Source organism: Fusarium odoratissimum (assembly GCF_000260195.1).
Source record: "Fusarium odoratissimum NRRL 54006 unplaced genomic scaffold supercont1.17, whole genome shotgun sequence".
NCBI classification, from domain to species: Eukaryota; Fungi; Ascomycota; class Sordariomycetes; order Hypocreales; family Nectriaceae; genus Fusarium; species Fusarium odoratissimum.
Genome location: NW_022158703.1, coordinates 33,563 through 59,853, shown reverse-complemented (window position 1 = coordinate 59,853; position 26,291 = coordinate 33,563). Strand labels below are relative to the sequence as shown.

The window sequence follows — 26,291 nt, the reverse complement described above, 5'->3', positions numbered from 1 at the left end:
AGATGGAAGCTATCACTTCTGTTCTGCACGCCTACGGAACTGCTCTGAAAGAGCGAAATGTCAAAGAAACAGTCGCTCTCTATACTAGCGATGGCGTAATAATGCCTCCCCACTTTAGCGCTAGCGCAGGAACGCAAGCTCTCACTGAGACCTATGAGCGGATCTTCAATAGCATCCAGCTGACAATCACCTTTGATATCGATGAGATTGTGCTGATGTCGCCGGAATGGGCTTTCGCAAGAACAACAGCAGAGGGCACAAAGACCATGCTGCAGACCAAAACACCAGAACCTCATTCCAACCAAGAGCTGTTTATTCTGAAGAAGGAGGATGGGACCTGGAGGATCGCGCGATATGCCTTTTCCACTATGAAGCCGCTTGTACAGGATGGAATTCGACGTAGCTAAGCAAGATGTCCTCCAGTTGGAGGTGTAGTAATAATCTGATTGGAAGTCCTCAATGAAGATGTTATCGCCGTCTAATTCATTATCGCAAATGTTTCTGACAAACAAGATATTTAGAAATTATCTCCGGTAATGACAAGGCTTGAGAGGATCCGCAGCTGATTCCCCTATCCCGTTTCACCCCATTCTTGGCAGTCTCAGAGTCATCCGCGTATTCATCCCTGCATCACATCCCCAAAATACAAGAGATCGGGAATTTTAAGTTTGCCGATACAACAACACTTCTAAGAATACGAGATGTAACAATAGGCGTATTTTCTCGCGTCATTCACCAGTGGTGAACCATCAATCAATCAGCCCATGCTCTGAACTCTCAACTACCGGCCGAGCGTGCCCAATTTGGACCGGACCGAGAAGCTCCGCTGAACAATTCTTCCGTGGAGCGCTTACACCGATGGAAGAATATTCCCCGAAGCTTTTGGTCCGCCCTGTTTCAGCGCCCGCTGAAACTATTAAGGACCTACACCGAATGCCGAGGAAGCCGCAGCTATAAGATCACCACAATGTCTTTTTGTTTCAAACACGATGATCTCCAACATTACTCATAAACTTCTCTATCGACAATGTGGAAACTTCTTGTCAGCGGCTTCGTCGCCGTCGCGTCCCTCAGCGGCGTGAACGCTGCTTATCCTAACCCTGGCCCCGTTACCGGCGATACTCGCGTTCACGACCCTACGGTTGTCAAGACTCCTAGCGGCGGATACTTGCTGGCTCACACTGGAGATAACGTTTCGCTCAAGACATCTTCTGATCGAACGGCTTGGAAAGATGCAGGTGCTGTTTTCCCCAACGGCGCGCCTTGGACTACGCAGTACACCAAGGGCGACAAGAACCTCTGGGCCCCTGATATCTCATACCATAACGGCCAGTACTATCTGTACTACTCAGCCTCTTCCTTCGGCCAGCGCACCTCTGCCATTTTCCTCGCTACCAGCAAGACCGGTGCTTCCGGCTCATGGACCAACCAAGGCGTTGTCGTCGAATCCAACAACAACAACGACTACAACGCCATCGACGGCAATCTCTTCGTCGACTCGGACGGAAAATGGTGGCTCTCATTCGGCTCCTTCTGGTCCGGCATCAAGCTCATCCAACTCGACCCCAAGACCGGCAAGCGCACCGGATCAAGCATGTACTCCCTCGCCAAGCGCGACGCCTCTGTTGAAGGCGCCGTCGAGGCTCCCTTCATCACCAAGCGCGGAAGCACATACTATCTCTGGGTGTCGTTTGACAAGTGCTGTCAGGGAGCTGCTAGCACGTACCGTGTTATGGTTGGACGGTCAAACAGCATCACTGGGCCTTATGTTGACAAGGCTGGGAAGCAGATGATGTCTGGTGGAGGAACGGAGATTATGGCTAGTCATGGATCTATCCATGGACCGGGACATAATGCTGTTTTCACTGACAATGATGCGGATGTTCTTGTTTATCATTATTATAACAATGCTGGCACGGCGCTTCTGGGTATCAACTTGCTCAGGTATGACAATGGCTGGCCTGTTGCTTACTAGAGAACTGGGATGGAGATGGCTGGTCTGTTGCGGCGATGAGCTGGAATCTATTGTCTGTACATGAATTGCATCTGTAAATATTTCAACTTCTATATATATACTGCACGGCTGTCTGCCGCGAATAGCACATGAATCTGCAGCAAGTAAAAGTCTCTCATGACAGTGTATGGACCCAGATGTTATTCATGGTGAGTATGTAATGGAGTACCGGTTGCATTTTTACAGACGCCATGACTCCAAGTGACTATGCCATAGGCGTTTCTCCAGCCCCGGACCCCCCCTTGAACACCAGGGATGAACAGGAACCAAGCCGAGGGATCGTCCCACCTCGTGACCAAAACGTGGTTTAGTCGCCCCACGATCTCGGCAGGTAGCATTGGAGGTTTATACGAGTGCCAGCTAATTATCCAATGACTCGAGCGCTTAATCACCCCGCAACGCCGATCCCCCAGAGTCAATGCGGGGGAAACATCCTGACTTTGCGCACGAATAGAATTTCAGGAAAGATTCATTTGCCCCATGGGGCAGAATGTTCGGTCCGTGACGGGCCGAGAACTGGTAATAGAGCAATTACAGGAAATGGTGACGCTTGGCGATCTTGGTGATGCTATATAGACCGTGTACGTCGCCGTTCGTCGTGATGGAATGAACCGCGAAACAGACCTCACGAACCTGTGTTCAGATATCCCGTCATGCGTCTTCTATCATTCCCCAGCCATCTCCTCGTGGCTTTCCTAACCCTTAAAGAGGCCTCATCCCTCGCCCTCACAAAACGCGACAGCCCTGTCCTTCCTGGTCTCTGGGCCGACCCCAACATCGCCATCGTCAACAAGACATACTACATCTTCCCAACCACCGACGGCTTCGAAGGCTGGGGCGGCAACGTCTTCTACTGGTGGAAATCATCAGATCTCGTATCATGGACAAAGAGCGAGAAGCCATTCCTTACTCTCGATGGTGCGAATGGTAACGTGCCCTGGGCTCCTGCCTTCGCAGCGCGTGGTGGGAAGTATTACTTCTATCATAGTGGGAATAATCCCTCTGTGAAGGATGGCCATAAGAGTATTGGTGCGGCGGTGGCTGATCATCCTGAGGGGCCGTGGAAGGCGCAGGATAAGCCCATGATCAAAGGCACTTCTGATGAGGAGATTGTCAGCAACCAGGCGATTGATCCAGCTGCTTTTGAGGACCCTGAGACTGGGAAGTGGTATATTTATTGGGGAAATGGTGTCCCCATTGTCGCAGAGTTAAACGACGACATGGTCTCTCTCAAAGCAGGCTGGCACAAAATCTCAGGTCTCCAGAATTTCCGGGAAGGTCTTTTCGTCAACTATCGCGATGGAACATATCATCTGACTTACTCCATCGACGATACTGGCTCAGAGAACTATCGCGTTGGGTACGCTACGGCAGATAACCCCATTGGGCCCTGGACATATCGCGGTGTTATTCTGGAGAAGGATGAATCGAAGGGCATTCTTGCTACGGGACACAATTCCATTATCAACATTCCTGGAACGGATGAGTGGTACATCGCGTACCATCGATTCCATATTCCAGATGGAAATGGTTACAATAGGGAGACTACGATTGATAAGGTACCTATTGATAAGGATACGGGATTGTTTGGAAAGGTTACGCCGACTTTGCAAAGCGTTGATCCTAGACCTTTGTAGGTGGAATAGCTGACAATTTATTAAGTTATGCGTTATATTGCTTCGGTGGACGGTGGAAATCCCCTTGTGACATGACTGCACTACCTAACTATTTGGACCTTCACTTCCCATATCACCAAAGTCCTTGCTGCCTCTCGCCATAAGAGACTTGATCTTCCCCAAAGGCCTGATTATCGGTCACATCAAAGCCATTCGAACCGCCAGCCCCGTGAACTCGTTACTCACAATCCCGACTTGCTTAGCCTGAGTAAGAGTCTTTTCCACTATCCAGCCATACCTCACAAGATCGATCTTTTTTGTTACTAAAATCCTCGGCCAACCTCACCGGTAGAGATTGGAAAAGAGAACGTATGTTCTGTCAATGACTGTATCGAATTCGACCAGATTGCGGGACCCTCCAACGAGGAGACTACAAAACTTAGGATGTCAATCCTAACTGATAAAAAGACTGTGGTAAATCTAGCAGACTTTTAGACCAATTATCGTTTGGCACCTTGGTTAAATGTCAGACGGTTTCTTTCTTAAGAGAGAAAAAGGAGTCTGGCTAAAGACGTATAGCATGCTGTTACCATGGGACAGAATCTGATCGACAACCTTCAAAACCCATTCCCAGGCGCTCCTCAACAGGTTCAACAAACATACGTTTTATTGCCGATTCAACTACTCTCAAAAAAAGGTTCTACGAGGTGGCGATTCATACGTGGCAACATACACCAGCGAACAGAAAAGCTTTCGAGCTATGGTGCGAACAAAGCTTGGCCGAATGGTGACGACGATGATGGCATACCCTGACGAAAAACACGGAGGTATTATATAATTAATCACATCAGGAGAACTTACAAGAGTTTAGGATAGTTTAGGATGATTTAAGGTGAACTCAAGATGCCCTTTGAGTAGTTTAGTGTCGCCCCTGCTTCAAGGCCCCAAGTCTATTCACAGAATGAAGCACGTAATACATCAAGACAGACGTCTAACAGGGAAAATAGTGCATTGTGACTCTCATTGAAGTAGACAGTAGACGCTGGAAAATATGTTAGTAAAGCCAGGGCATCTAACTTCCTGAAGGAAACACTGCTAAACCACTTTCCACAATCTCTCAAGCAGATATTTTCTTGGAGCGCAAGATGAGACCAGATAGTCCGAGCGCTTTTATATCCAGGGACTCACTGGATGTCATGATGTCGTTAGAAGTGCACCAGTGGAATGTACAGCGAAAGTCACTTACAAGAAGCATGGCAAGTACGTCTTGTCCCTTAACACTGAGTATTGGACGGGCAACAAGCGGTGTGGATAACACCAGTGCCACTAGCAACGGCGCAGGACTTGGGATGCGATGCAGGGCACTGGTTGTTGGCGGGAGTCTCGATGCACTGCGGCGACAGAGGCCATGGCGAAGATGGCGAGGATGGTGTTGATGTTGAATTGCATCTTGAAAAAGAGTCCTGGAGTAGGTTTAAGGGTTTAGTCCTTGGGTAGTGATGAAGACGATTAGAAGCAAGTCATGTAAGAAGACAAAGCCAGAGCTTTTATACCATAGAATGAGTTGCCATCAGATCATCTAAGTGTGATTATCTCGATGTTACTTGCCCTATTAATCTGCATATCTCTAGATTCAAACGACTGACGTACAGAATAGGAAAAATTGACCGTTCAAGTGTGACCTACCCCTCACTGAGAACCTGACTTTTATTCCCGCCGTTACATTGCATCCCGTATCGGAATCTGTATCCAGCGGGAAAAACTGTCGGCAGTAGTATTTATGCCAGGGCAAAGGATACGGGGACCATGATACAGCGAATCTGTTCTTTCCCGGTGGCTAATTGGCCTGATGCTGCCTATTTCATTAAACACGACAAATCCCCTCGGCATTTTCAAGAAAGGTATTTGGCTGTAACGTTGGCCTTGATTTTGCATATACTTGCTGGGCCTCCTTCCTTATCTGGGCACTGATTGACATTCTGATGCTTGTAGCTTGATGCATGTATATAGTGAACCTCGTTTAGTAAACGAAGTTGTGGATCTATCGACCAAGATACGCCTCGACGAGACCCATGGTACTCGTACTATTCCTGTGAACCTTGACAACACTGAACCTAGAATCCGCTTCTTTGAGCAAATTTTCAAAATCGCCCCTAGTTCGTTCCTTCGACCCAGCGACCACGAACATACACATATCGCACTGCCGCGATAAATGTTCCTGATACTTTGAAACCTCATTCAGCTCTGGCAAGACTTCCTCGTTGATAAGAAGAGGAGTTCCAGGTTTGCATTTTTCAAGTGCGGGGACAAGAGCTCGAAGGATCCTAATGCAGTCTTCATCCCTCCAGTTATGAAGGCACTGTCGCATGAAAAAGGCGCTCGCATCGGTGATGGGCTGATCCTTGAAGAAGTCGTGTTGCATGAAAGAGACTCGATCTGCAATCTCAGATGGTAACTTTGCTTTTCCATCATCGAGAGCTTCAATGCTAACGTCTTGAACAACAAAGGTCAGATCGGGGAATACGGCTGCCAGGTCCATAGAAACATGTCCGCTTGCACCGCCGACATCGACAACCTTTCCAGGAGCCTCGAGCTTGCCCCACTGGAATCCATCGCGAAGTGCAGAGATTGAGCGATCCATTTGGGTCAACGCAGCCATAGCCTTTGCGAAGTTGAGCCCCTTCTCAGGGTTCTCGGCGTAGAATTGATACGGCGGCTTGCCATGACGCGTACAAAACGGCGAATCGGCCCCGGCAGATCCGTTCACATCATTTTGGACGAATTTAGCAGAGTCAGAGGCTGCTTTGAACATTTCGTCGAATTGCATCCACAGTATAGCTTCCATGTCGCTATCCCGTGCGATGAGAGCAGAGCTTGCGGTGTGAGCGAATATATCTGGCTCGACTTCCTCAAAGACGCGTTGGGTTGCAAGATGCTTGATCACTCTGCGACAGCGATCCTTGTCGATGCCAGCTTTGGAAGCTAGGTCGGCAATACTGATCTTGCCGCCAAGAGGAACATGTCTGAAGATCTTGAAGTGAAGTGCAACTTGGTATGCTGCAAGAGTATAGTGCGACATAAAGAAGGAGCGGTATTCATTTGCTGGGCCGTTGACTAGACGGAGGAGGTCCTGTGCTGCATCGTTGAGCTGGATCCTGACGGAATGTGTATCGGCATCACCCTGAATAGCCTTGCTGTCTTGATCGAAGGACGGTTCTTGCTGTTTGGTGTACCGCAAGTGTTTCACGATAGTCTCGGTGGCCTGCTGGACAGTCTGTGCTAACCGCAAGAGGTTTGAGTGGTTTGTCGAGCCCATTTTCAAAGACTAATCGTAGAATACTAGGTAATTTCTAAGATATGGTACAAGGGGCAATTCAATCATAGAGAAGTTTGATAGATTCTCTTTTCGTGCCAAGTCTCCCATAGCTATATATACCTTCTCAACAACCTAGTATTTTCACTCCTCATTATACTTCTGAAAGATAATGTCGCTGACAATCTGGTGTCAGAGTATTATCCACGGTGTGATAAAAAGAAACCGAACTTGCATATCAACAACCCTTCCACACCTTTCCATGCAGCCACGATCACCATGTTTGCTACACAGCTTGTTTAGATCTCCGGTCTTCGGGTCCCGAACATAAGCGGAAAGTCCCGTCACCCAATTATGTCCAATCACACTTGTCTCGGCGCCATAATAATCAATCTCACTGTGCATAAGATCTACACATCTACCATTCTATTGGCTGACACGCAACGGGCTTATCGAAAATCGGCGGTAGCTCAGAGGCAGTGACACTCCTGCTCGCGAACATCGCGCTCTTGTCAAACGCGAGAAACCCTGTACCTTCATAGCACCCAACATACTCGGCATCAATCTCGTCTCCTTTTATGATGCCGAGGTCGACCCAGAGGAGGATGTCACCGCCTTGCATTACGCCGCCAGGGCCGTATGCTGACATGAAGTTACGTCGCAGCTTGACGTGGCCTTTGTCCCATCTGCCCATGTGCTCCATCTTGGAAAGATCGGTCCAGTACAGGATCTGGGCTTGGCGGATGTAGTCGAGGCCTGGGAAAATGCCACCATTTGGTGTGCCGTTGGTTGTTGTACCGTTTGTTGCTCCAAGGGACTTCTCTCCTGCAAATGCGTGGCATGCCCTTGCTGACACCATTCCTTTCTCCATTCCTGCTGTCACAACATTCGTGACCCATTCCTTAGTAAGGCTATCGAAATTCTCGTCCCAGTACTCGCGCTCCTTTTCCTTCATGGTGCTATAATCCTGTCCTTCAATAACAATACACAGGTTGTCAGGGAACTTGGTGATCTGGACTCTTCCAGGACGTATCTTATTTGTCATAGACTTTGCGGGCTGCCAAGTACTCAATGGAGAGCTGAAGGTGTCACCTTCAAAGTCGGGGGTCATACGAGAACGATACGCTCCCCAATACCCAGTCTTCTCAGTAAGAGGCGTAAGTTCTCCGCAATGACCAAACCCAACTGGATCCTTGCCTGTTGACTCGTGCATGGATCTGGTCGCAGGAAGACAAATTGACTCCCTCCAGAAGCCAGCGCCATCTGGAAGTGATCCCCAAAAGCTTTTCGTAGAGTCGCTTTCCCACCATGACTTGAAGCTCTGAGGTGAGGTCCAGTAAGCCATCCAGACTCTGGAGGGGATGTTATTCTGTTCCAAGCGCTCCACAGGGACACTAGCATCCTTAATGAGATTGTCGAACTTTTCGATGAGCTCGAGCTTATCGGTGCTTGGAGTGTCTGCATGGTATTGACATCCAAAGATGGCCAGGGTAAAGTGGTGAGCAGAAGAAAAGCGCGTACGAAGCATGATGATGGCAATTAGTAAGATAACAATTGAATAAAGTTAAATGGATTCTATCAAGAGGACACTAGATATTAGTGAGTTTATATATCAGAAATTCCAAGTCACTGATTCACTGACAAGCGCGACTGTTCCTGTCAAGGCAATTGATGCCTCAACAATCCGGATAACAGAATTCCAGATCTTCCCCAGACCATGGTCCTGGAAATCAAATACCCCAATGTAGATCATCTTGATACAGGATTGTGGGGAAGCCGTGGATACTTGATATCCGGATAAGATATCGCACGCTAAAATAGTTCGAGAGGGGTGATTGATCATGTTACTAGAAAGGGCTAGCTCCTTGAATAAGAGTCAGATATACAGAGTCCAGTGGCAGCGACGATGAACCACAAGGATTCCACTGCGCCATCACCGTTGACTGCTTCGCGAACGGATCAAGAAATCGTCAGACAGCATCAGATAATCTTAATGGGAGCACGGTGTGTCTTAGTTGCTTGCTACAGTATCATGAGCCTTGGAATGTCATTGCAATCATTATCCATACGAAGACTAAGTCTTGGGGAAAGCCTGTCGTTATTTGAAAATCTCTTATTTTTCACGACTTCCTGGCAACTCTATTTTATGTCTATCTATACGCGGGATGTTCTGTCTTGTGGTATTATGTACCTTGATTCATCTACTGGCCCTCGCCAAGCAGCACCAGATTAGCTACGTTCATAATGGCAATAATCAACCATATCACAACTGCAATAGCAGTAGTATACCATGCATTTCGCATTTTCGCATCATCCCCTTCATTCCTCTGTCCCGTCACCAACGTTGGTTGTCCTTCAACTTGCAGTCGTGCAGGACCGGACCTAACAGTCATAAACTTATTCCTGCTCGTGAAGTAAATGAGAGGTGCTGTGACAAAGGGAAGAACGATACTCAAGGCCACCTGCGAGCCGTTGAGGGCAGCGTTCAGACCGGACCGACCCACTGCACCAGCGATAATAATGCTCGGCGTGATGCTAATGCTTCTTGTCATCAATCGTCGTAACCAAGGACGCATCTTGACGTTGAGAGCACCCTCGCTGACCATCTGGCCGGCGATAGTGCAGACAATACCCGCCGTGATGCCAGATAACAGCAGAGCCAATGCAAACAAGATTCCCGCCGCGGGGGAGATTGACGATGCGAGCAGATCGTGTATGCTGAAGATATCGGCGTCAACGGCGTCTGGGTTCTTGTATAAAGAGGCACCGGCAACAATCAGGATAGCCGAGTTGACGAAGAGCGCAAAGGTGAAGAGAGCGATGGCAAGTTCAGCTATGGAAGTCTTGAGCGAGGATTGAATAGCTTCGAGCGATGGGATATAATAGGTCTTTTCGGAGACCTGATTGACGGATGTGCTGCTTGGGGACGGGCGGGGAGGCACGAGTCCTCGCTTGACATCGTATTCGCGTAGTCGAGGTTGGACAATGCCTGAGCCTAGGTACAGGCTATGTGGCATGACTGTCGCGCCCAGGATACCGCATGCCTGATACAACCTGAGCTGGTCAGAATACCTCTGTTGCACAACCTCTGCTGGGGGAAACATACCCTTGTTGCTCAACGATGCTTTTTGATGGCAAATAGCCTTTGAACACCTCCCCGACTGAAGTGTTCTGTATCAACGACAACTGAATACAGAAGCATATGACCACTCCCATAACCAGGCACAGAATAAAGTACTCGAATATTCTGAGACCTCGCATAGACTTATCAGGGTTGTAGAAGAGTAGAATGACCATGACATCTGCGATGGAAATGGCGCATCCTGCGACCAGAGGGACTTTTGGGAAGAGAAGGTTAAGTGCGATTGCAAAGCCGATTACCTGGGATCCTGGTTTTAGCAAACATGACCAGAGGAGTATTCCAAAGGTGGCATACCTCGGCGATATCGGTCGCGATGATGGCGATTTCCGCAAAGATGTACAGTATGATGTTAAGCCATCTCGGTAGAAATGCTCGACAAGCCTCAGCTAGGTTGAGCCCACTGACGGTACCGAGCTTGATAGCGAGACTTTGGAGAAAGATTGCAAAGAGATTAGACAACAGGACAATGAAAAGCAACTTGAAGCGGTAAGATGCACCAGCGGCGATGTCTGTTGAGTAGTTTCCAGGATCAACTAGCAGAACCTTTGTAAGTCATGGCCATACAATGAAGATGGGGGTACATAATAAACAAGACCTACTGTAAGCGACAGCGATTATGAAGCCTGGGCCGATGAAGGATAAGAATTTGACCAACGTCTTCTTGTATCTATGTAGGCGCGAAAACCAAGCGCTAGAATCTCTTCTGGGTGTCGGAGAACATTGCGGCTCTGTAGGTAATATTGCCGGATCATTTACTTGCGTTTGTCTATCTTCGACGCTTTGCTCATCCTGGTTGGCTGAGGACATGATGGTGGCCTTGGCGGTCTTGGTATCGGGCTAGAATCGCTTTCTCAGGAGTGAAAAAATGGAAACGCGCTATGCCAGAATAAGATCACGTGTCATCGTGAGACAACACGAGGTGACGCGATTTTAGTGAGCTAACCCCTGCTAGGGACATTAAAGGGCTTACGGAATAGAGCATGTGTGTGATGAGCAGTAGTACTGTATCCGTGATTGGGGTTAAAAGCTGTTTTAATCGTAGAGAATCATGGTGATACCCAAGGCATATTCCTTGTAGGTAGATACATCTTTCGAAGACATCTTGTCAAGAATGCCAGGTTCATCCTTATCCACTGTAAATTTCCTGCTCCCCTATGGCTTCCATTCTGTTCTTGACCTTTGGGAAGAGCATTGAATTACAGAGGAACTGCTGAGATTCATCGCGGTGATTGGAGAAGGCGGAAAAGATAATTCCGTTTCCGAATTACCCATGACAGATTTCGGAGCGAGTCGGCTGTGCGGAAACGGTTCACTGTCTCCGTATCCGTAGCCGAACAGTGCGGATAGCGCGTGCCGTCAAAAGCCAGATGAATAAGTTAGCGGGGTATTGTTATAACTCCTCGATTGTTAAATTCGCCGACTCTCATCAAATGGCTTTAGTTTATTTCTCCCTGTTTCTGTGTCAAGGTAACAAGACTTGAAACAATATTCACGCCGTGAAATTGGCCTTGGTTGGAACAATGACGTCACAGCTCTGGTCCTCAACTCCATGGATTGATTCTGGCGATACATTGCATAAGCGCCGTGTTCCATACATACAAGATGCCACCTACCTACACACTCTCGATATCTGGCAGCCAAAATCTCTGGAAGGGTCTTCGCTCCCAACAGCAGACGTGTTGCCTCAAGGCAAAGGTCCTTGGGTCGTCTATATCCACGGCGGGGCATGGCGAGACCCGCTTGTTGACTCTTCCTCCTTCGAAGCTACTGCCCTCAAACTGCTGAGCGACAAAAGCACGCCTGTCGCAGGAGTCGCATCAATCAATTATCCTCTTTCAAGCCATCTCAATCATCCTACGCACCCCGCACCACCTCGCGATTCTTCGGAGCCTGTTGATATTGCCCGACAAGCGAAGCATCCTGATCACATAATCGCTCTACTCACGGCTATCTCATTTCTACAAAATGATCTTGGAGTAGCTCATGATTATGTCCTGTCAGGTCACAGTTGCGGCGCTACCATGACTATCCAGACAGTAATGAATCCCAATCACTGGTTGGGTAATGCAAAGGGAATTTCGGTTCCGAAGGTGAAGAAACCAAGGGTCATAGCTCCTCTTAACGGACTATATGATCTCGCTGCCTTTATCAACAACCCGCCAGAATCTCATAAACAACTCCAACAACTATATACCGACTTCACAAAAAATGCATTCGGTGATGATGAGGCGGTCTGGAAGGCTGTCTGCCCTACCAGTGTTGCAGACTGGAGCACGGAGTGGCCTGAAGGCAAGGTCGTCGTTATCGCCCAGAGCAAGGGAGACGGCCTTGTCCCTTATGCACAGACTGAACTTATGAAGGATCACCTCAGAAAGACGTCAACGCTTGAGGTTGTTGAGATGAAAGCTAGCGGTGATCACAATGATCTGTGGAAGCAAGCCGATGAGATCGTAGATATTATAAAGTGCGCAATCGGGTATTTAGCCAAGCTCTGATTCATTGAGGAATGGGACAATGGAAAATTCAGTTTAGGTCAAGTAGTCAAGTTTGAAATCGAGCAAGTCTCCTCAACATTGAATAACCTAAATTTTCGGCATTTTGCTGCCATCCCTCCATGATCCCATCACTGATTTTATTTCTTTGCGGCTAAGTTGGCCTTCCTTCTTTTTAATATACTTGAGAATATACAATTCGATCTTCAGCTCCAATGAGTCCTCATTCTTTCTTGAAGACTTTAACAATCGCTGTAGGCGTTCGTGTCGTTTAGTATAGAACCGAATCTTGTGCTTGAATGGCATATAAGGAAACGCTATGCTCAGGCTGCGTCGTAATTTTCTCTCTTCAGCCTTTTTCCTCTCGTGAAATATATAAGTAGCAGAATCGGCGATATCTGATGGGACGTAGAGGCCAAAAAGCCGTGGGAACTTGTCTTTTGTGCACTTTCGCAGTTAGCCATGAGGGTGCACCGGGTGTGTTGGATTTTAATACTAACACAAGCAAATATTTCCTGCTCTTGCTCTTGAGCCAGATGGCGGCACCGCAGCGCTATAGCTAGGTTCTTGGAATGGACAAATGCATACCCTAGTGGCATCTTCGAGAGATCTTCTCTTGCATAGCGATGCTCTACAACCTAAGATAATTAGTATAAAGAATAGCCTTGGTAAATTAACCAGGGCTAGATATAACTAACTGTTCCATCATGTTCACTTTTGTAGAATAGTAATCCCGACGCGTTGGAAGAGGCGCCGCGACTAAATGTCTTGAAAGACCGAGGTTGAAGGCCACATGATAGAATATTTAATTGAGTTCGCTTATAAAAGAAGAGCCTTGGACAGCAGGTAGGTTTAACGAAGGTGGACATGTTCCTTGGTGAAGGGTGAAAAGAAGTTCATCAAGTGGGGTGCTGAGTTGCTCTCGTCGTGCTCCCTGATTTGTGAAATCAGTGGAGAATCTTTCTTCCGACCGAATCCAGGTGCATAGCGACTAACCTAGAGCTTCTACCATCACTTCTAGGCCTTGAAGGACAAACATAAATAACATATATCTTTCTTACAAATATAATCGTTCTATCATGACTAGATATTATAACTCTATACTGTAATTCAATCATTGATTCTCAGAATGTGCACAACTTCTCTACAACTCCTTTTTAGTGCCTATGTGCTTCAGTTTCCATAGGCCCCTCAATCAAGTCTCTAGCCAATTTTATTGGCCAGTGCCCCCTGCGAAACCCAGGGAGTTCACTTGTACAGGGGAAACAAATTAGCTGCTTGTTTATCTGTTCAGACTCGCTTCTTAAATATATAGAGTGATTATAGACTCATTTTTGTATAAATCTCCAATTTTCAACGCATCTCAAACTTCATGCTTACTTCTAGTGAGAGTGGATGCAATAACAGCTGCACCAACACCACTTCCAGGCGACACCATGAACTCAACGTCATCCTTGCCAGTAGGCGACAGTTTCTCCCAACCAAGAATCTCACCCAGAGCTTTGGACAACTCTCTCTTGAAATGGGGATGCTTCTCAAACAGAGATCCCTCAACGCCAACATGACATGTCTTGAGATTTCTCTTCATGCATATCGCTGCTACACCGGTTGATGAGAGACGCGCTGCGCGGGTTGTTATGAGTGTTGCAACCTTTCTCATGAACTCGAGCTCCTGTACGTTTGGAGATACTCCTAGCTTTGAGACAGACAGATCATGCGATGTCTTGAAGTCTTTCGACATATCCCTAAACTTGGGTTAGTGGGAGATCTCATAACTGGGAGGTTGTTGACATACTCTTCGATCGCCGACAAGAACGACGAATCCATAAAATACGGCTCCTGCATCTTCTCCACGCTCTGGCCCTCCCAAAATGTCTCATGCCTCCTCTTAACATCAAGCATGATCAATCGGAACAACTCCCCCAGATACAACCCCGCAACCATCTTCTCAAACGCCTGCTGGCCCTTCCTTGGTGACGCATCATCAATAACGATATCAAAAGACGTCAACGGCAGCACAACATGCTCATTATCAAAGGCGCCCCATTCGCAATTAATCGCCATGAGTGCTTCGGCGGGAAGTCCTTCCATGTCGAGCTTGGGGATGGATTGGCATCTTTCGAAGTACGCGCCGTTACAGCCTGTGCCGAAAACGCAGCCGATAGCGGTTTCGGGGTTGATGTATGCTGAGGCCATCATCGTAGCGGTTGTGTCGTTTGTCACGACTCGGACCTTGAGAGGGAGTTTCTGTGGGTAAGTTAGCTTTGGGTCCCTCTCTCGCAGAATGGTGATACGAACCCTCTTTGCGATGGCTTGTCTCAACGACGCCGCTACATCGCGACCTTCACAGTCAGCAACATCGAAGCCCTTCGTCCACCGCTGAAGAATGCCCTCATCAATGGTACGCTGCGTTGTAGGAAAGGAAAAGATGAAGCTCAAGTCGGTGTTTGTTCCAGCTTCAAAATCAGCTGTCTTGAGGAATTCCTCGAGATGTCCAGCGACAAAATCCCAAAGCCGTTCAGCAGGACCAGTTCTCAGTTCTTTGGGAAGTTTGTGCGTGACTTGGTTGACTTTGTAGCCTGACTTTTCTTCGGACAGTTCGACAGAGAAAACTCTGAGGTTTGTGCCGCCGAGATCTAGCACGAGATATTTTCCTGTTTCGTTGCCGGTTGGTTGTTGCATCACCCAAGTTGGGTTCATTGGCTGTTGCTGATTAGCTGGTGGGCGTTAGATGACACAATCCGACACTCACGATGCTGCCGCCCTTTACACTCAGCCCTACAATAATCTTAGCTTGCATTTGCGATATGACTACTTCCTATTTTACCTTTATCCAACTCATCAATGAAGTGGTTGGTGATATGCTTGAGCTTTGCAGTATCAACCGTAAAGTCTCTCTCAAGCTCTTGGAGATATGTTTGAAGGTTCGCCATTTTTACGTCACCGGGAATTTAGTTGGCAATACCATCAAAGGGGCCAAACACCGGCACAAGGTCTCCCATATGCTTATATACCATTATCTACGCCCGCTATTCCATCAATCGATCGAAACACCGCTGTCGGGCCGGAGCAGTTACAGCTGCCAATTCACATCCAACAGTGATCTTTTGATGACGCTAGATCCACTTTAGGATTCACCAATGTTCTGTAACTTGCTTTATCTTCTCTAGTCGCTTCGTTGTGGTTCCAAAGGCCCGGACCGATGGCTCCGGTGCAAAAGCTCCGGTAATCTTGATACCCTAGACCAATTAGCCCATGATCTCATCAGAGGTAAAAATCGTGCTGGGACATCCTTGCTAGTGAACTCGCTTCGGCAAAATCCTCATTGGCCCATGTTGTGAGACCCAAAGAGGTGAAAATAGTATTGATATGGTAATGACTGTGTTTTGACTCTTTCTGATCTCATCTTCCTGTTTCAACATTCTGACCAAATCGTACCCAAGTTGAACATAAACAGCATTTTTCACTAGACGGTGATCAGTAGGGCCTCGACACACAAATCATCATCATCGAACCTCTCTCCCAGAAGCTTAGGGAGCTTAGCCAATCCCGACAATGCCTTTCCCCACCCAAAAATCTCAGACCAAGAATCGACAAAAGTCTGTTGCACGTCATCACGACCCTCATTCCACTCTGGCGAAGACCACTTGTTATGCACATCATTCCACTGTTCGGCACCATCCTTTGGTTTGCTGGGGTTCCAGGCATCCTCGGGTGACTCCGTCTCTGGAAAAGGCTTCTTCGTTTTAAGGACTCTCTCACCTGACGCCAAGATGTTGAAAGCTTCGAGAGTATCCCCAGACATGATAGCTGGCGGCCCTTGCATGAGAAGATCCATCATAAGCTTCAAGCTACCGGAGTTATTGTCGATCAAATCGTCGATATTGTTATCTTGACTGCTCTTGGTAGGTTCCTGACTCTCATCATCTGTTCCATCTTGTTAGCAAACTATCACTGCGAACTGCCGTTGGACTTACACTTGGCCCAAAGACCTGTTGGCACCTGTTTCTACCCTCGTTTTATGCCCCATTTCGCATGGGCAACACCATCTTGAACGATCTCAATCTATATCTCTGACTTGGTCATGGCTTCTTTGAGGTGCATTGGACGAGTGTAGATGGGAGGGCCTTCCGACGAGACTGAGTTGACTACTTTGTCGTTCTCGCCGACCAGCTTGGCATCTTGGACTGCCATCTTACATCCGACGACGAATGAGAAAGATCTTCCGCGAACGACCCAATCAGCATTCTGGACTCGATCAGTAGAAGAACTGTTGTTCAGAGGTCCTGAAGTGGCAAGGAATGTGTGTCCTTGGTTGGAGTCTCCTGGCAAAATGTCTTCTTCGCCCTCAGCTATCAGGGCGGGTTCCTCCTCTACCGTGCGGCTCTTTGCCTGTTGACTGCTTGCCTGCAGAACCACATGGTAGAATTCCTCGATATTAGCTTCCTTCTCATCTCCCTTATCCGCACCAAAGTTGATGTCAAACTTGGCCACCTTGATATCAACATGCACCCGACCAGCAAGCGGCGGTCCCCACATATACAAGTCTGCCCCGATCTCAACGGAGATGTGTGTGTGAATAAACAAGACGTCGATGTGGAAGCGAACGCCAACACAAATACCTGCGCTAGACGTGAAAACAGGAATTAAAGGTATTATTTTATATACCTTTAGTTCTAGTCAAAGAGTTATAATCTAGGTTTTCCTTTTATTAGCTTTATATTATAGTAATTAGTTAGGTATTTTAACATAATATCTAAGTCATAAGCCAGATATATTATTTGCAGTTGATACTTGTGGCTGAGAGCTCTATTACCACAGAGAACTTAGCTCAGTAACAATCCGCGTTTTGAAAAAGAACGAACCCGCCCTACTTATTGCGAACAGGATTGTGACTCACACGGCAATACACCCTGGGAGATACGCGTATACAACCAACCAGAACCAAAGATAAGAAAAGGAAAGCTAGCGTAAGTGACGTCCAGACAACTACTGACATAGCAATTGCGACTGCTTACCGTATGAGAGGCCCGGTTCCAGCCAACGGTCGCTCAGTAGGATTGAGTTAGATATGATGGCAAGGAGGATGTCATCTTGAGCTTTTGAATATCGAGAAGATAGAAGTGCTAGAGATATTTGTATGGAGATGAGAGAATAAGACGCAAGTGATAATTCCACTGACTTTCATTGCCCGCTCTTGATATATTATAATGCTGCCAAGGCTCGGAAAAAGTCAGGTGTTGACCCTGTCCTATGAGCGTGGTGGCATAAGCGCCTGACAACCCCGACCCCTCCCGCTAGTAGCAATACAATCCTTCTCGTTCTCGTACTTGAAACTTTCGAGCTTTGCTTCTACCGCTGGTTTTGCAGCAGGCTTACCCTTCCAACATTTCCGTATGCTAGCTTGGTGTAAGGACGCCCCGCGGCACGCAGCTCCCGCAACCGGACATCATTCAGACGCTGGCTCATGGATTCGGGTACGGTGGTCGCATCGGTTCTTGGCTCCAATGCCAGAAAATCGAAAATCCCAAGATGACAACTACAAAAAAAATCATCATGGAGATTATACGCTCCGTGGTTGTAATGCCAGTTTTGGCGTCATTTTCGAAGGTTACAGGTTGAGGTAGAAGAGGCTGTGTTTCAGGCAATGGTGGCTCGGCGAACGCTGAGGAATGGTCTGTATGGTGGTGTGGATGGTGGTCTGACATTTTAACATAGAGAAGCTGACGATCTGTATCGTGTTGGTGTAGAAAAAAAAAAGAGATGTACCTCGTGTGGGAGATAATTTAGTTGACTGATATACTGGAACGACATTTCAAAGGATTCGCTGCGCCCTGTGGATCCTGATTTCTACCTGGCTAAACACTCAAACGAGATTCTAACCAATTATGTAAAGAAAACAGCACACCCCGGGATTCCGTTCCAGATAAATATACTTCAGGATATCCACCCGGTGTCCAGGTCCCTTGCGCTTCTTGAGTTGACACGATTTTATGATTGCTTATCCCAATGGCTGAAGTCCAAGCTCTCGCATTGTAATTGTGCGCACAACTACTGAAGACCTGATTCATAGAACTAGTAAATGGCGGCGACAGGTAGTTGATCCCTCAGAGAATACGCTACTGACAACAAAACCCTACTTCGTCTTTTTCCAAGAATGTAAGTAGAAGGGCCGTTTGTTTCGATGTTTCATTGTACAGCCTTGAAGTCTAACAAGGCCTCTTGTAACCAGACGTGTCTAGTCCTATTGGCTGGACCATCGGGTAACCCCTTGGAATAAGGCTGTAACCCCTGAACTCTATTTTCCAACATTTCCTAACTAGTGAATGAAGATTGATGCCACGAGAAGCTTATCAGTGTGGAACCATCATTCCAGAACTACTAGAGCACCGGATGCGACTAGTAGCTTGTACCTTATTCAATAGTTCCGAGATCAGATAAGGATGATTGGTTCGCCACAGGACGGTGCTGGTATTTTATCGATGAACTATGTCTATCAATACCTAGTCTTACCTCGATTTGGTTCGGATCCGGTCGAGGCTGGATCTGCATAGTAGCCTCGGAAACCTAAAACAACAATATGGCTGTAGATCATTAGGCCCAGACAAAACGTCTTACTAGGATGTCGGGCCCATATGGTCGAGATCAGGAAACGGGCGGCTTTGTAGAGAGATTCTCGACGGTCAAGGCCTAGGGAAGTCTAGATGCTTGAGACCATTCTTTCGGATCCCAGAGAGCAGCAAGCTCTATATAAGAGGGATGGCCTGTCGATATTCGATATTTTATTCAAAACCAGACAAGACCATCAAATCGTATCCTAACTATCTTCTAAGCCTTTATCTGCGAGGTTTCTTCATTCTTTTTCAACTCTCAACGGTTTGCGAAATGATCCTCTTCAAAAATGTTGAACTTCTGTCGCTTGCATCTCTGTTCCTAATACAATCTTCCAATGCATTGCCTCATCACGAGTTTCCCCTTCTCAACCGCCGCGATGACTCCGACGTAAGCGTCAATGCCACTGGTGGGAATGAAGCCAGCACAATTCTACACCCTGTTATTCCTCCTGCCATTGACCCCGAGGATCTTGACATCCTCAAACTCGACACTTCAGTTACGCTGGCGTGGGCCAGGCCCACCACTCAGCACAAAAGGAAGCGCAGTGATGGCATCTTCTCCCAAGCGAACTTGACCTTTGCTTATCCAACAATACCGCTTGATTACTCCAATTACGTCTCGGATATTTCTTGCAAAGTCGGCCGTCTGACTGCCAGACTGAGTGACGGTGCTTACGACCTTGCAAAGTCGGCCTGGAAAGGGAAAGGTCCTATCATCCTTGTAACGGCAGTGGATGGTTGCGGTGACGATGATACCAACGAATTCTTCATTACCAAGTCAATCACATTCTCAGACAAAGACCACACTTTCACTGCTAAGGGCCTTTCAGTCGGATACAGAGATGTGGTTACTCATTTTGACCTGGCTTGGGGTAATGTTGGAACATTGAAGTTGAAGCGATCTATGGACAAGAGAGACGTAAGTAGTATCATCCACATCTGAGCCACTTCAACTCACAGCTATCGCAGATATTCCAGACACATGCCCTTCATCCACGAGTCACCTTGCCTAAAGCCTCATGGGACATCAAGCTCAGCGATCCACGGGTCTTAGGCGTCGACTCATCTGCACCATGGGAGAACGCCGCACTGCTCTACAAATACGGCAAGGCAGGTGGCACAAAAGACAACTCATTTTCGAAGGGCCAAGTGTCTAATCAGGATAATTCTACTTTCCCTCCCAATCCCAAGAAACCTGCCTCCGTTGATTACGGCCTTGGCCTGTACTGCGTGGACTGTAGCTTTGGAGGCACAACCCAAATATGGGGAAGCATTGCGGCCAAAATGCAGATGTCACGACCCTTCGTCAAAGTTTCCAAAGTCCAGACCGGATTCGATGCTACCTTTAGAGCCGCTATCAACCTCGGCCTCGAAGCTTATGTCAAATATGGACAGAAGTACGAACAAGTCCTGCAAAGATATCCACTCACCCCGTGGAATATTCCCGGGTTAGCAGACATCGGGCCTTTTGTCGATTTATCAGTGGAGGCCAGTGCGGAAATCAAGACTACCGGCCAATTCCTCATGGGCTCTACTGCTGAGTGGGATAATGTCAATGCACGAGTTGACTTTCTTGACTCGAGCAACAGCTACGCCAATGGCTTTGTCCCCAGCGTTTCTGCAGAAGCGCGCGCTTCGGGACAAGTTGGCGTCAGAGCTTCTCTTGGTATGCCGCTGAGACTTGGAGTTGGAGTCAACATCTTCCATGGTCTTTGGGTAGCTGAGGGAGCTGTTAAGGATACGCCCAGTGCGTCAGCTGGGGCTAGTTTCCAGGTGTCTACTGATACCAATGCGGGAACAGATATCAACGGCGGTTGTTACGGCGTTACTTGGAACGTGGGACTTGACAACAGCGTGACAGCAGTTGTCGATATCACTGGTCTGACAACCATCAACTACCCTCTTACAGACCCCATGACATATGAGGTAGCCTCTGGCTGCATCGGATACAAAAAGCCCACCGATACCACATGTTCTCCAACCTCGGTTGTTCCAAACCCTCGAATCCCCAAAGGACAGACGTGCAAGAAAAGCACCGCGTTGTCACGTCCTACTACGAAATCCTGGCTTGGGGCTGCTAGTCCAGTCAAGGATCTAGGTACATGTGCTACCAAGTGCTTCAAGAACAGCAAGTGTATCAGTTTCAGTATGAGCAAGAAGAAGTCTTGTCAGATGTATACCTCTTCCTACAAGAGTTTGAAATGGCAGTATCAGCCAGATTATCCGGAGTTATCTCTCTATGACAGGGCTTGCTATGCCTATCAGGTGTGTAATTGAGCTTTTGGACTGGATGGTTCTTTCATTCAGAGTTAGACAGCAGCTGTAAAATATTACATTATCCGTATTTCTTTCATAAGTGGTTTAGTAAATATGCAGTGTGATGGTCAGCTATGTAAGCACGCTATCTATACCCCTAGCCGTAGACGTAAGTTTTAACTACGTATCACGGCCCCGCCGCTACACAATCTAAGACCCTTTCATTGGCAATGCACGCCGGACTGGCTTCGAAAAAGTATTTGATACGATTCCTCCCTGGTGTCTGATACTAATACCGACAGCTGATATTCCACCAACGAGATCACCAAGCTATCATGTCTTCAAGTAACAATCCCCTTTCCTATAAGCGTGATTCTGAGGACGAGACCCGGAACATGGAGCAAGATTCAGGCTCATCTTTAGACAGCTTATTGATCGACCCATAATAAATGCCTTGTATAGTAAGTATTCAGAAAATAACTACAAGCATAAGAAATTGTATATGAATAAATCTTAGCACTACAATGTTAAGATTGAGGAGCATATGTATTACAGGTCTGAGTCCCTTGTAAGTAATTTTAGCCCGAATTGTATGGAGAGACAATGTTACAATAATTTTCACTTGATAATATCTACTCATGAACTGCTTAGGCAGCTAGCAGCCATACGTAATGCTTTTCAATTACTATGATACCAAGGTTTGGCAACTACCAATCTTCAGAATCTATAACCACCACAGTCCCAGAAAAAGCAACCAGAAGACCATGAGACTAGAAGTCTCTGATCCAAGTACAGTAGCATTGTATTCTGCTATAACACTAGCTAGTATAAGCCTCGATAATGGCCTAAGATTCAGAACGCCAATATAAGAAGAAATTTGCCTATAAGAGTTAAGGGAGCTAATAAGACCTAGAGCTTACGGGCCCAGAAGTAGGATCGAGAGTGACCAGTAGGCTCTGCTTAGCTAGAGGGGTGATCAGAACTGAAGGGGGCTGATGAATGGCTGAGCCGAAGCTAAGCCAGCAAGCGAAAAGGCCTGAAATGCTACAATCCATAGAAGGGCACGTGCCGCTTGAGTTGCGTCTTATAATACCATCAGATAAGCCGTCACTATACATTTATCATGATCAAAGAGGGAACTCTCACCATATCGATAATATTTGCTTATGGATTGTTTGCAGTTTGTCTTTCTTCGCCGCGGCGTTGTCTATGCCGAAAGACTCTGGATTTTGAGCAACATACCTTAGGAATAGATAGATCTAGATATTGAGGCCGCATCTGTCAGGGCATATTCCAGGCCCTCTTTTCTTACTATTCTCACTGTTTCAAGGTCATACGTATGAAGTTTGACCAGCTCTTTGCCGACAAAGTTCATAGGATGTGCCATGGTTACTTTGCGTAGGGGAATATTATCTTCAATGTAAAAACAGACATGAAATACTCCACTTTATGTGTTTAAAAGGAGGCACATGCATGCATAGAAGCACATGATAAGACTGTTACGAGTCCCAAAAGGGACGGCGGAGTTGTCCAGATGTACCGGTTTGTACATGTCTTGACACAGGGTGCGCAGAAAAGAGCGATGCTGATAAAGGGGAGCTAGCAATGTAGGGTGGTGGATCAAGCTAACCACAAAGTGGGATCAGCGCTTACGGCTGAGTTACCCTTGCAGTACCCTTACACCCTAGCAATACCTGGTGACTTCTTGTCTGGGACCGGGTGGTCTATAAATCTGTGTCTTTCTTCGGATTCTTGCCGCACTTTTCTGGCAACTTTATGTGACATTGTTGGCATCTACACCTCTTGCTGAAAGCATCAGTTCTTCGATTACGAATATCCGTCATGGGCAATCACACCAAAGTCGTCGACGGCGTCGTCGTCACCAACACTGACGTAAGTCACTGTTGATCTTCCTTTTTCAGGCTCCCCCAAAAATGTCTGACAGCTTAGCAGGTTCCACCTCCCAGAGACTGGACCAATGTATATGAAGACATTGGCGGGGATATGCGTTGGAATGAAGATATGGAAGAGATGGTTAAAGCCCGGGGCATCGATGGCGATGTCCAGCCTTTCTACGGCACATGTTCCTATACGGGTGAGACCCTTTTCTTAATGCAGGTTGGCGGCAAGGGCTTCTTCTTCTATAATGCCCTCGAAGATTCTATGTACTATGTGAGGGGGAATTTGAGTCTCGAAAAGATTGTGTCAGGCCTTGATCAACAAGGTCTGAATGCATTTGACCTTGAAGAGCTCTGAGCGGGGGCTTATTACAGGCATGCAGCAGGAAATAGCTTGCTCCGTAGTACTCAATAGCACCATGCCTGTGTTTCACTACCTTATCGTACCTTGGATACGTTACCTGCAACGTCATTTCTCTTATGTGACGACCTTCTGCTTCAAAAGTTTCTTCAGACGCCCCTAGCCCGGACATTTCATCACATCATCAATGTGATACCTCAATCTCTCCAAGAGTACTCCGACTCCTCAAATATCCCGAATTGCTACAATATCACCCCAAGAAATGATACGAGAGGAAGAAGAATGTACAAAGTCATCATTAAACGTGAAGCGTGGCATGAAACCTGAGCCATCTCATTGGGACATTCTTGCTTCCTGTTGGTTTTTTCTATTGGGGGAAAAACAAAGTTTTCCTTCCGCCCATTTTCCACTTGAATAAGATATTGGCAATTGTCGCTTGGAGGAATGATGTATAGGGCATTGCCAGATCCTTTGTGGTCTTCTTTGCGCATTTACAGTGGCGAGTATCCATCTTTTAAAACCTCATCCGCTAAGAAAAAACTCTGAAGAGCCAAGCCATTGACATTACTCTGGTCCACGAGTGGCTGTGTTGTTAGTAGGGTTGTCAGCGCAGGCCATCATAGATTACCAGTACTCTATCGTATACTTACAATATGTGGAGAAAAGGGTATTTTCCTCCACAGTTCCCAAAATGCGATCCTGCTTTGCCCTTTTTCGTCCGGTTGGGTGAGTGATCGAAATCCCGGTCTTCGTTGTCTCTCTACAGCGTGTGGATATCGTTCCAACCGTGTAGAAGATCAAACCGGGTTTTTTGGAGTCTGTCCTTCCACTCTCCTACCTGCGTCTTATTGGCCCAATCATACCCAGCGATATAGGATTCTAAAGCGAAGTAGACACCGCCTTTGTTTGCAACCCACGTGCATTGGAAGACGGCAGGCACAGCACCAACACCCTTTTGTTGGTCTGCCATCACAGTGATACCTAGAGCCTTTGGAGGCTTTGTGGGCTTTGGTGTCTTCCTGTCCCCTCCAATCTTACCACACCATCGACCATAGACTGCTGTCAGAGGAAGGAAGAAGTTGTCTTTAGTAGGACCATCGAGGTCGGTTTTAAAAAGGGTGGAATGAAACCAAGAAGATCATAGTGATTCCAGTAGGATACTCCATCCTGAGACGTAAGGCTTGGAATCCTCGCAGGATCTGGAGTGGTGTGTTTCCAGGCGCTATTAAGCTTGACGTTGAATTGGGAGGATGTGTCAAGTGGTTGACCCGTTAGCGTGCGGTAGATATGCTGTGCGGGATCATCATACGCCTTCTCAGGCTTTTGGTCTTCGGGTTGAGAGGCTTGAAGTTGTGTTCTACATCCCAATCTGTTGGAACCTTCCTATCTAAATGGCTACATTTCAAACTTCCATCAGCGTAACGTCTTATGTCTTTGGAGGATGGGAACTGTCCACAAAGAAAGAAAATTGCTTGTAGACGGAGAATAATGTTTGCTTAGTGGTTTCGTTGGGTTCCGTCGTACAGGCATTAGACAAAAAGTCGGATATCTATCTCAGCACGTCAGCGCATTTCAAACTGTGCTGCTTTGAGGTTCAGACTTTGTCCCTTTGCCAATTATACATATCGATCAAGTTCTCCTCACAGAACTTGAGGTATGTCGGATCTAAGACACTAGCCATCTTACTGGTAATTGGTGGTAGGGATGAGAAGTTCGCTTCCTTTTCATAGGAAGTGTCTTAGAAAGTGCAACAACAATAACAGTTCAATAAGCCACCTTAACAATATAAGCACTAACATCTGTTATCTCACCAATGTGCACTGATATTGACCTTATGTATCAGTCTGACCATACCATTTTAAGCTTAGTGATTCACCTCTGACATCACCAGCCTGAGCCGTGTATATAAACATACTCGTGGGTTTGACTAAAAAGGAACCCCACTCATAGAGTGGGCGGCAAAATTCTGTGACAAGGGCAAAATTCTGGGACAGCTGATGGGTTAGAAATAGGTGGGGGAAATCAGGAAATCTCTGGCTTACACTTCTAATTTTATCGCAATCTATTCGAAATTTCTGCTGTGACTCAATTGAAAAGTATTGAAGCTGTCGCCAAAAGTATTTTATCATGCGAGGCATATTTGCGGTGGTGTTGCGGCCGAAATTGTGAACCTTGACTGCGGGCCAGTCCAGCCCCGTTTCCTCGCCCCACGATGCCTTCCCCTCTGCCTCTGATCTGGCCGCCAACAGCACAAGGGATATCGATCTATTATTGTGTGTGCCTTTGGGGGTGTAATGTATTCATGATTCTGTGATAAGTGGAAGAAAAATTGGTCTCGAAGCTGGGTAAAGGAGCAGGAAGAGGCGGCAACTCGGGCTCCTCGATATCCTGTGACAGATCAACAAAATCAGGGCCTTCTTCATCGATTTCTGAGTCATCAGAATCCCCAAAAGTGAGGCTATCACGAACAGGATCTCTCTGTGAGTCGCCGAGCATAATCTCAACACCATCGCTCGAAGGAAGGGCAGGCATATCCTGAAGAGGACTTCGATAAAAGCCAGCAGCGCTGGCATCACGAAGTCGCT

The 26,291-nt window shown here is 47.1% G+C and overlaps 12 protein-coding genes across 12 annotated transcripts; 6 read left to right on the top strand and 6 right to left on the bottom strand.

The window, feature by feature from the left end:
• Positions 1-2: 2 nt before the first annotated feature.
• FOIG_09940 (uncharacterized protein) lies at positions 3-407 on the top strand (the record flags this gene model as incomplete). Its single annotated transcript, XM_031210227.1, has 1 exon — positions 3-407. The coding sequence occupies one exon, from the start codon at positions 3-5 to the stop codon at positions 405-407; it is 405 nt and encodes a 134-aa protein (XP_031059705.1).
• Positions 408-1,027: 620 nt separating this feature from the next.
• FOIG_09939 (arabinan endo-1,5-alpha-L-arabinosidase) lies at positions 1,028-1,975 on the top strand (the record flags this gene model as incomplete). The annotated part of the gene is made up of 1 exon (XM_031210226.1): positions 1,028-1,975. The coding sequence occupies one exon, from the start codon at positions 1,028-1,030 to the stop codon at positions 1,973-1,975; it is 948 nt and encodes a 315-aa protein (XP_031059704.1).
• A 634-nt stretch (positions 1,976-2,609) lies between these two features.
• Positions 2,610-3,668, top strand: FOIG_09938 (uncharacterized protein). The gene has a single exon (XM_031210225.1). It carries the CDS (start codon positions 2,668-2,670, stop codon positions 3,649-3,651), a length of 984 nt encoding a protein of 327 aa, XP_031059703.1. The 5' UTR covers positions 2,610-2,667; the 3' UTR covers positions 3,652-3,668.
• A 2,003-nt stretch (positions 3,669-5,671) lies between these two features.
• On the bottom strand, positions 5,672-6,946 carry FOIG_09937 (uncharacterized protein; the record flags this gene model as incomplete). The annotated part of the gene is made up of 1 exon (XM_031210224.1): positions 5,672-6,946. One exon carries the CDS (start codon positions 6,944-6,946, stop codon positions 5,672-5,674), a length of 1,275 nt encoding a protein of 424 aa, XP_031059702.1.
• A 415-nt stretch (positions 6,947-7,361) lies between these two features.
• FOIG_09936 (uncharacterized protein) lies at positions 7,362-8,471 on the bottom strand (the record flags this gene model as incomplete). Its single annotated transcript, XM_031210223.1, has 1 exon — positions 7,362-8,471. The coding sequence occupies one exon, from the start codon at positions 8,469-8,471 to the stop codon at positions 7,362-7,364; it is 1,110 nt and encodes a 369-aa protein (XP_031059701.1).
• Positions 8,472-8,999: 528 nt separating this feature from the next.
• FOIG_09935 (manganese transporter) lies at positions 9,000-10,973 on the bottom strand. Its single transcript, XM_031210222.1, has 4 exons — positions 10,685-10,973; positions 10,380-10,618; positions 10,050-10,324; positions 9,000-9,997 (listed from the first exon to the last, which is right to left on the bottom strand). The coding sequence occupies exons 1-4, from the start codon at positions 10,890-10,892 to the stop codon at positions 9,145-9,147; spliced, it is 1,575 nt and encodes a 524-aa protein (XP_031059700.1). The 5' UTR covers positions 10,893-10,973; the 3' UTR covers positions 9,000-9,144.
• A 432-nt stretch (positions 10,974-11,405) lies between these two features.
• On the top strand, positions 11,406-12,787 carry FOIG_09934 (uncharacterized protein). Its single transcript, XM_031210221.1, has one exon. The coding sequence runs from the start codon at positions 11,606-11,608 to the stop codon at positions 12,578-12,580; it is 975 nt and encodes a 324-aa protein (XP_031059699.1). The 5' UTR covers positions 11,406-11,605; the 3' UTR covers positions 12,581-12,787.
• Positions 12,788-13,834: 1,047 nt separating this feature from the next.
• Positions 13,835-15,510, bottom strand: FOIG_09933 (hexokinase; the record flags this gene model as incomplete). The annotated part of the gene is made up of 5 exons (XM_031210220.1): positions 13,835-14,322; positions 14,373-14,824; positions 14,876-15,280; positions 15,330-15,355; positions 15,405-15,510. The coding sequence occupies 5 exons, from the start codon at positions 15,508-15,510 to the stop codon at positions 13,941-13,943; spliced, it is 1,371 nt and encodes a 456-aa protein (XP_031059698.1). The 3' UTR covers positions 13,835-13,940.
• A 533-nt stretch (positions 15,511-16,043) lies between these two features.
• FOIG_09932 (uncharacterized protein) lies at positions 16,044-17,116 on the bottom strand (the record flags this gene model as incomplete). Its single annotated transcript, XM_031210219.1, has 2 exons — positions 16,044-16,504; positions 16,777-17,116. The coding sequence occupies 2 exons, from the start codon at positions 17,114-17,116 to the stop codon at positions 16,044-16,046; spliced, it is 801 nt and encodes a 266-aa protein (XP_031059697.1).
• A 2,346-nt stretch (positions 17,117-19,462) lies between these two features.
• FOIG_09931 (uncharacterized protein) lies at positions 19,463-21,468 on the top strand (the record flags this gene model as incomplete). The annotated part of the gene is made up of 2 exons (XM_031210218.1): positions 19,463-20,110; positions 20,161-21,468. The coding sequence occupies 2 exons, from the start codon at positions 19,463-19,465 to the stop codon at positions 21,466-21,468; spliced, it is 1,956 nt and encodes a 651-aa protein (XP_031059696.1).
• A 1,821-nt stretch (positions 21,469-23,289) lies between these two features.
• Positions 23,290-23,703, top strand: FOIG_09930 (uncharacterized protein; the record flags this gene model as incomplete). The annotated part of the gene is made up of 2 exons (XM_031210217.1): positions 23,290-23,340; positions 23,401-23,703. The coding sequence occupies 2 exons, from the start codon at positions 23,290-23,292 to the stop codon at positions 23,701-23,703; spliced, it is 354 nt and encodes a 117-aa protein (XP_031059695.1).
• A 2,271-nt stretch (positions 23,704-25,974) lies between these two features.
• FOIG_09929 (uncharacterized protein) lies at positions 25,975-26,238 on the bottom strand (the record flags this gene model as incomplete). Its single annotated transcript, XM_031210216.1, has 1 exon — positions 25,975-26,238. The coding sequence occupies one exon, from the start codon at positions 26,236-26,238 to the stop codon at positions 25,975-25,977; it is 264 nt and encodes an 87-aa protein (XP_031059694.1).
• Positions 26,239-26,291: the final 53 nt, after the last annotated feature.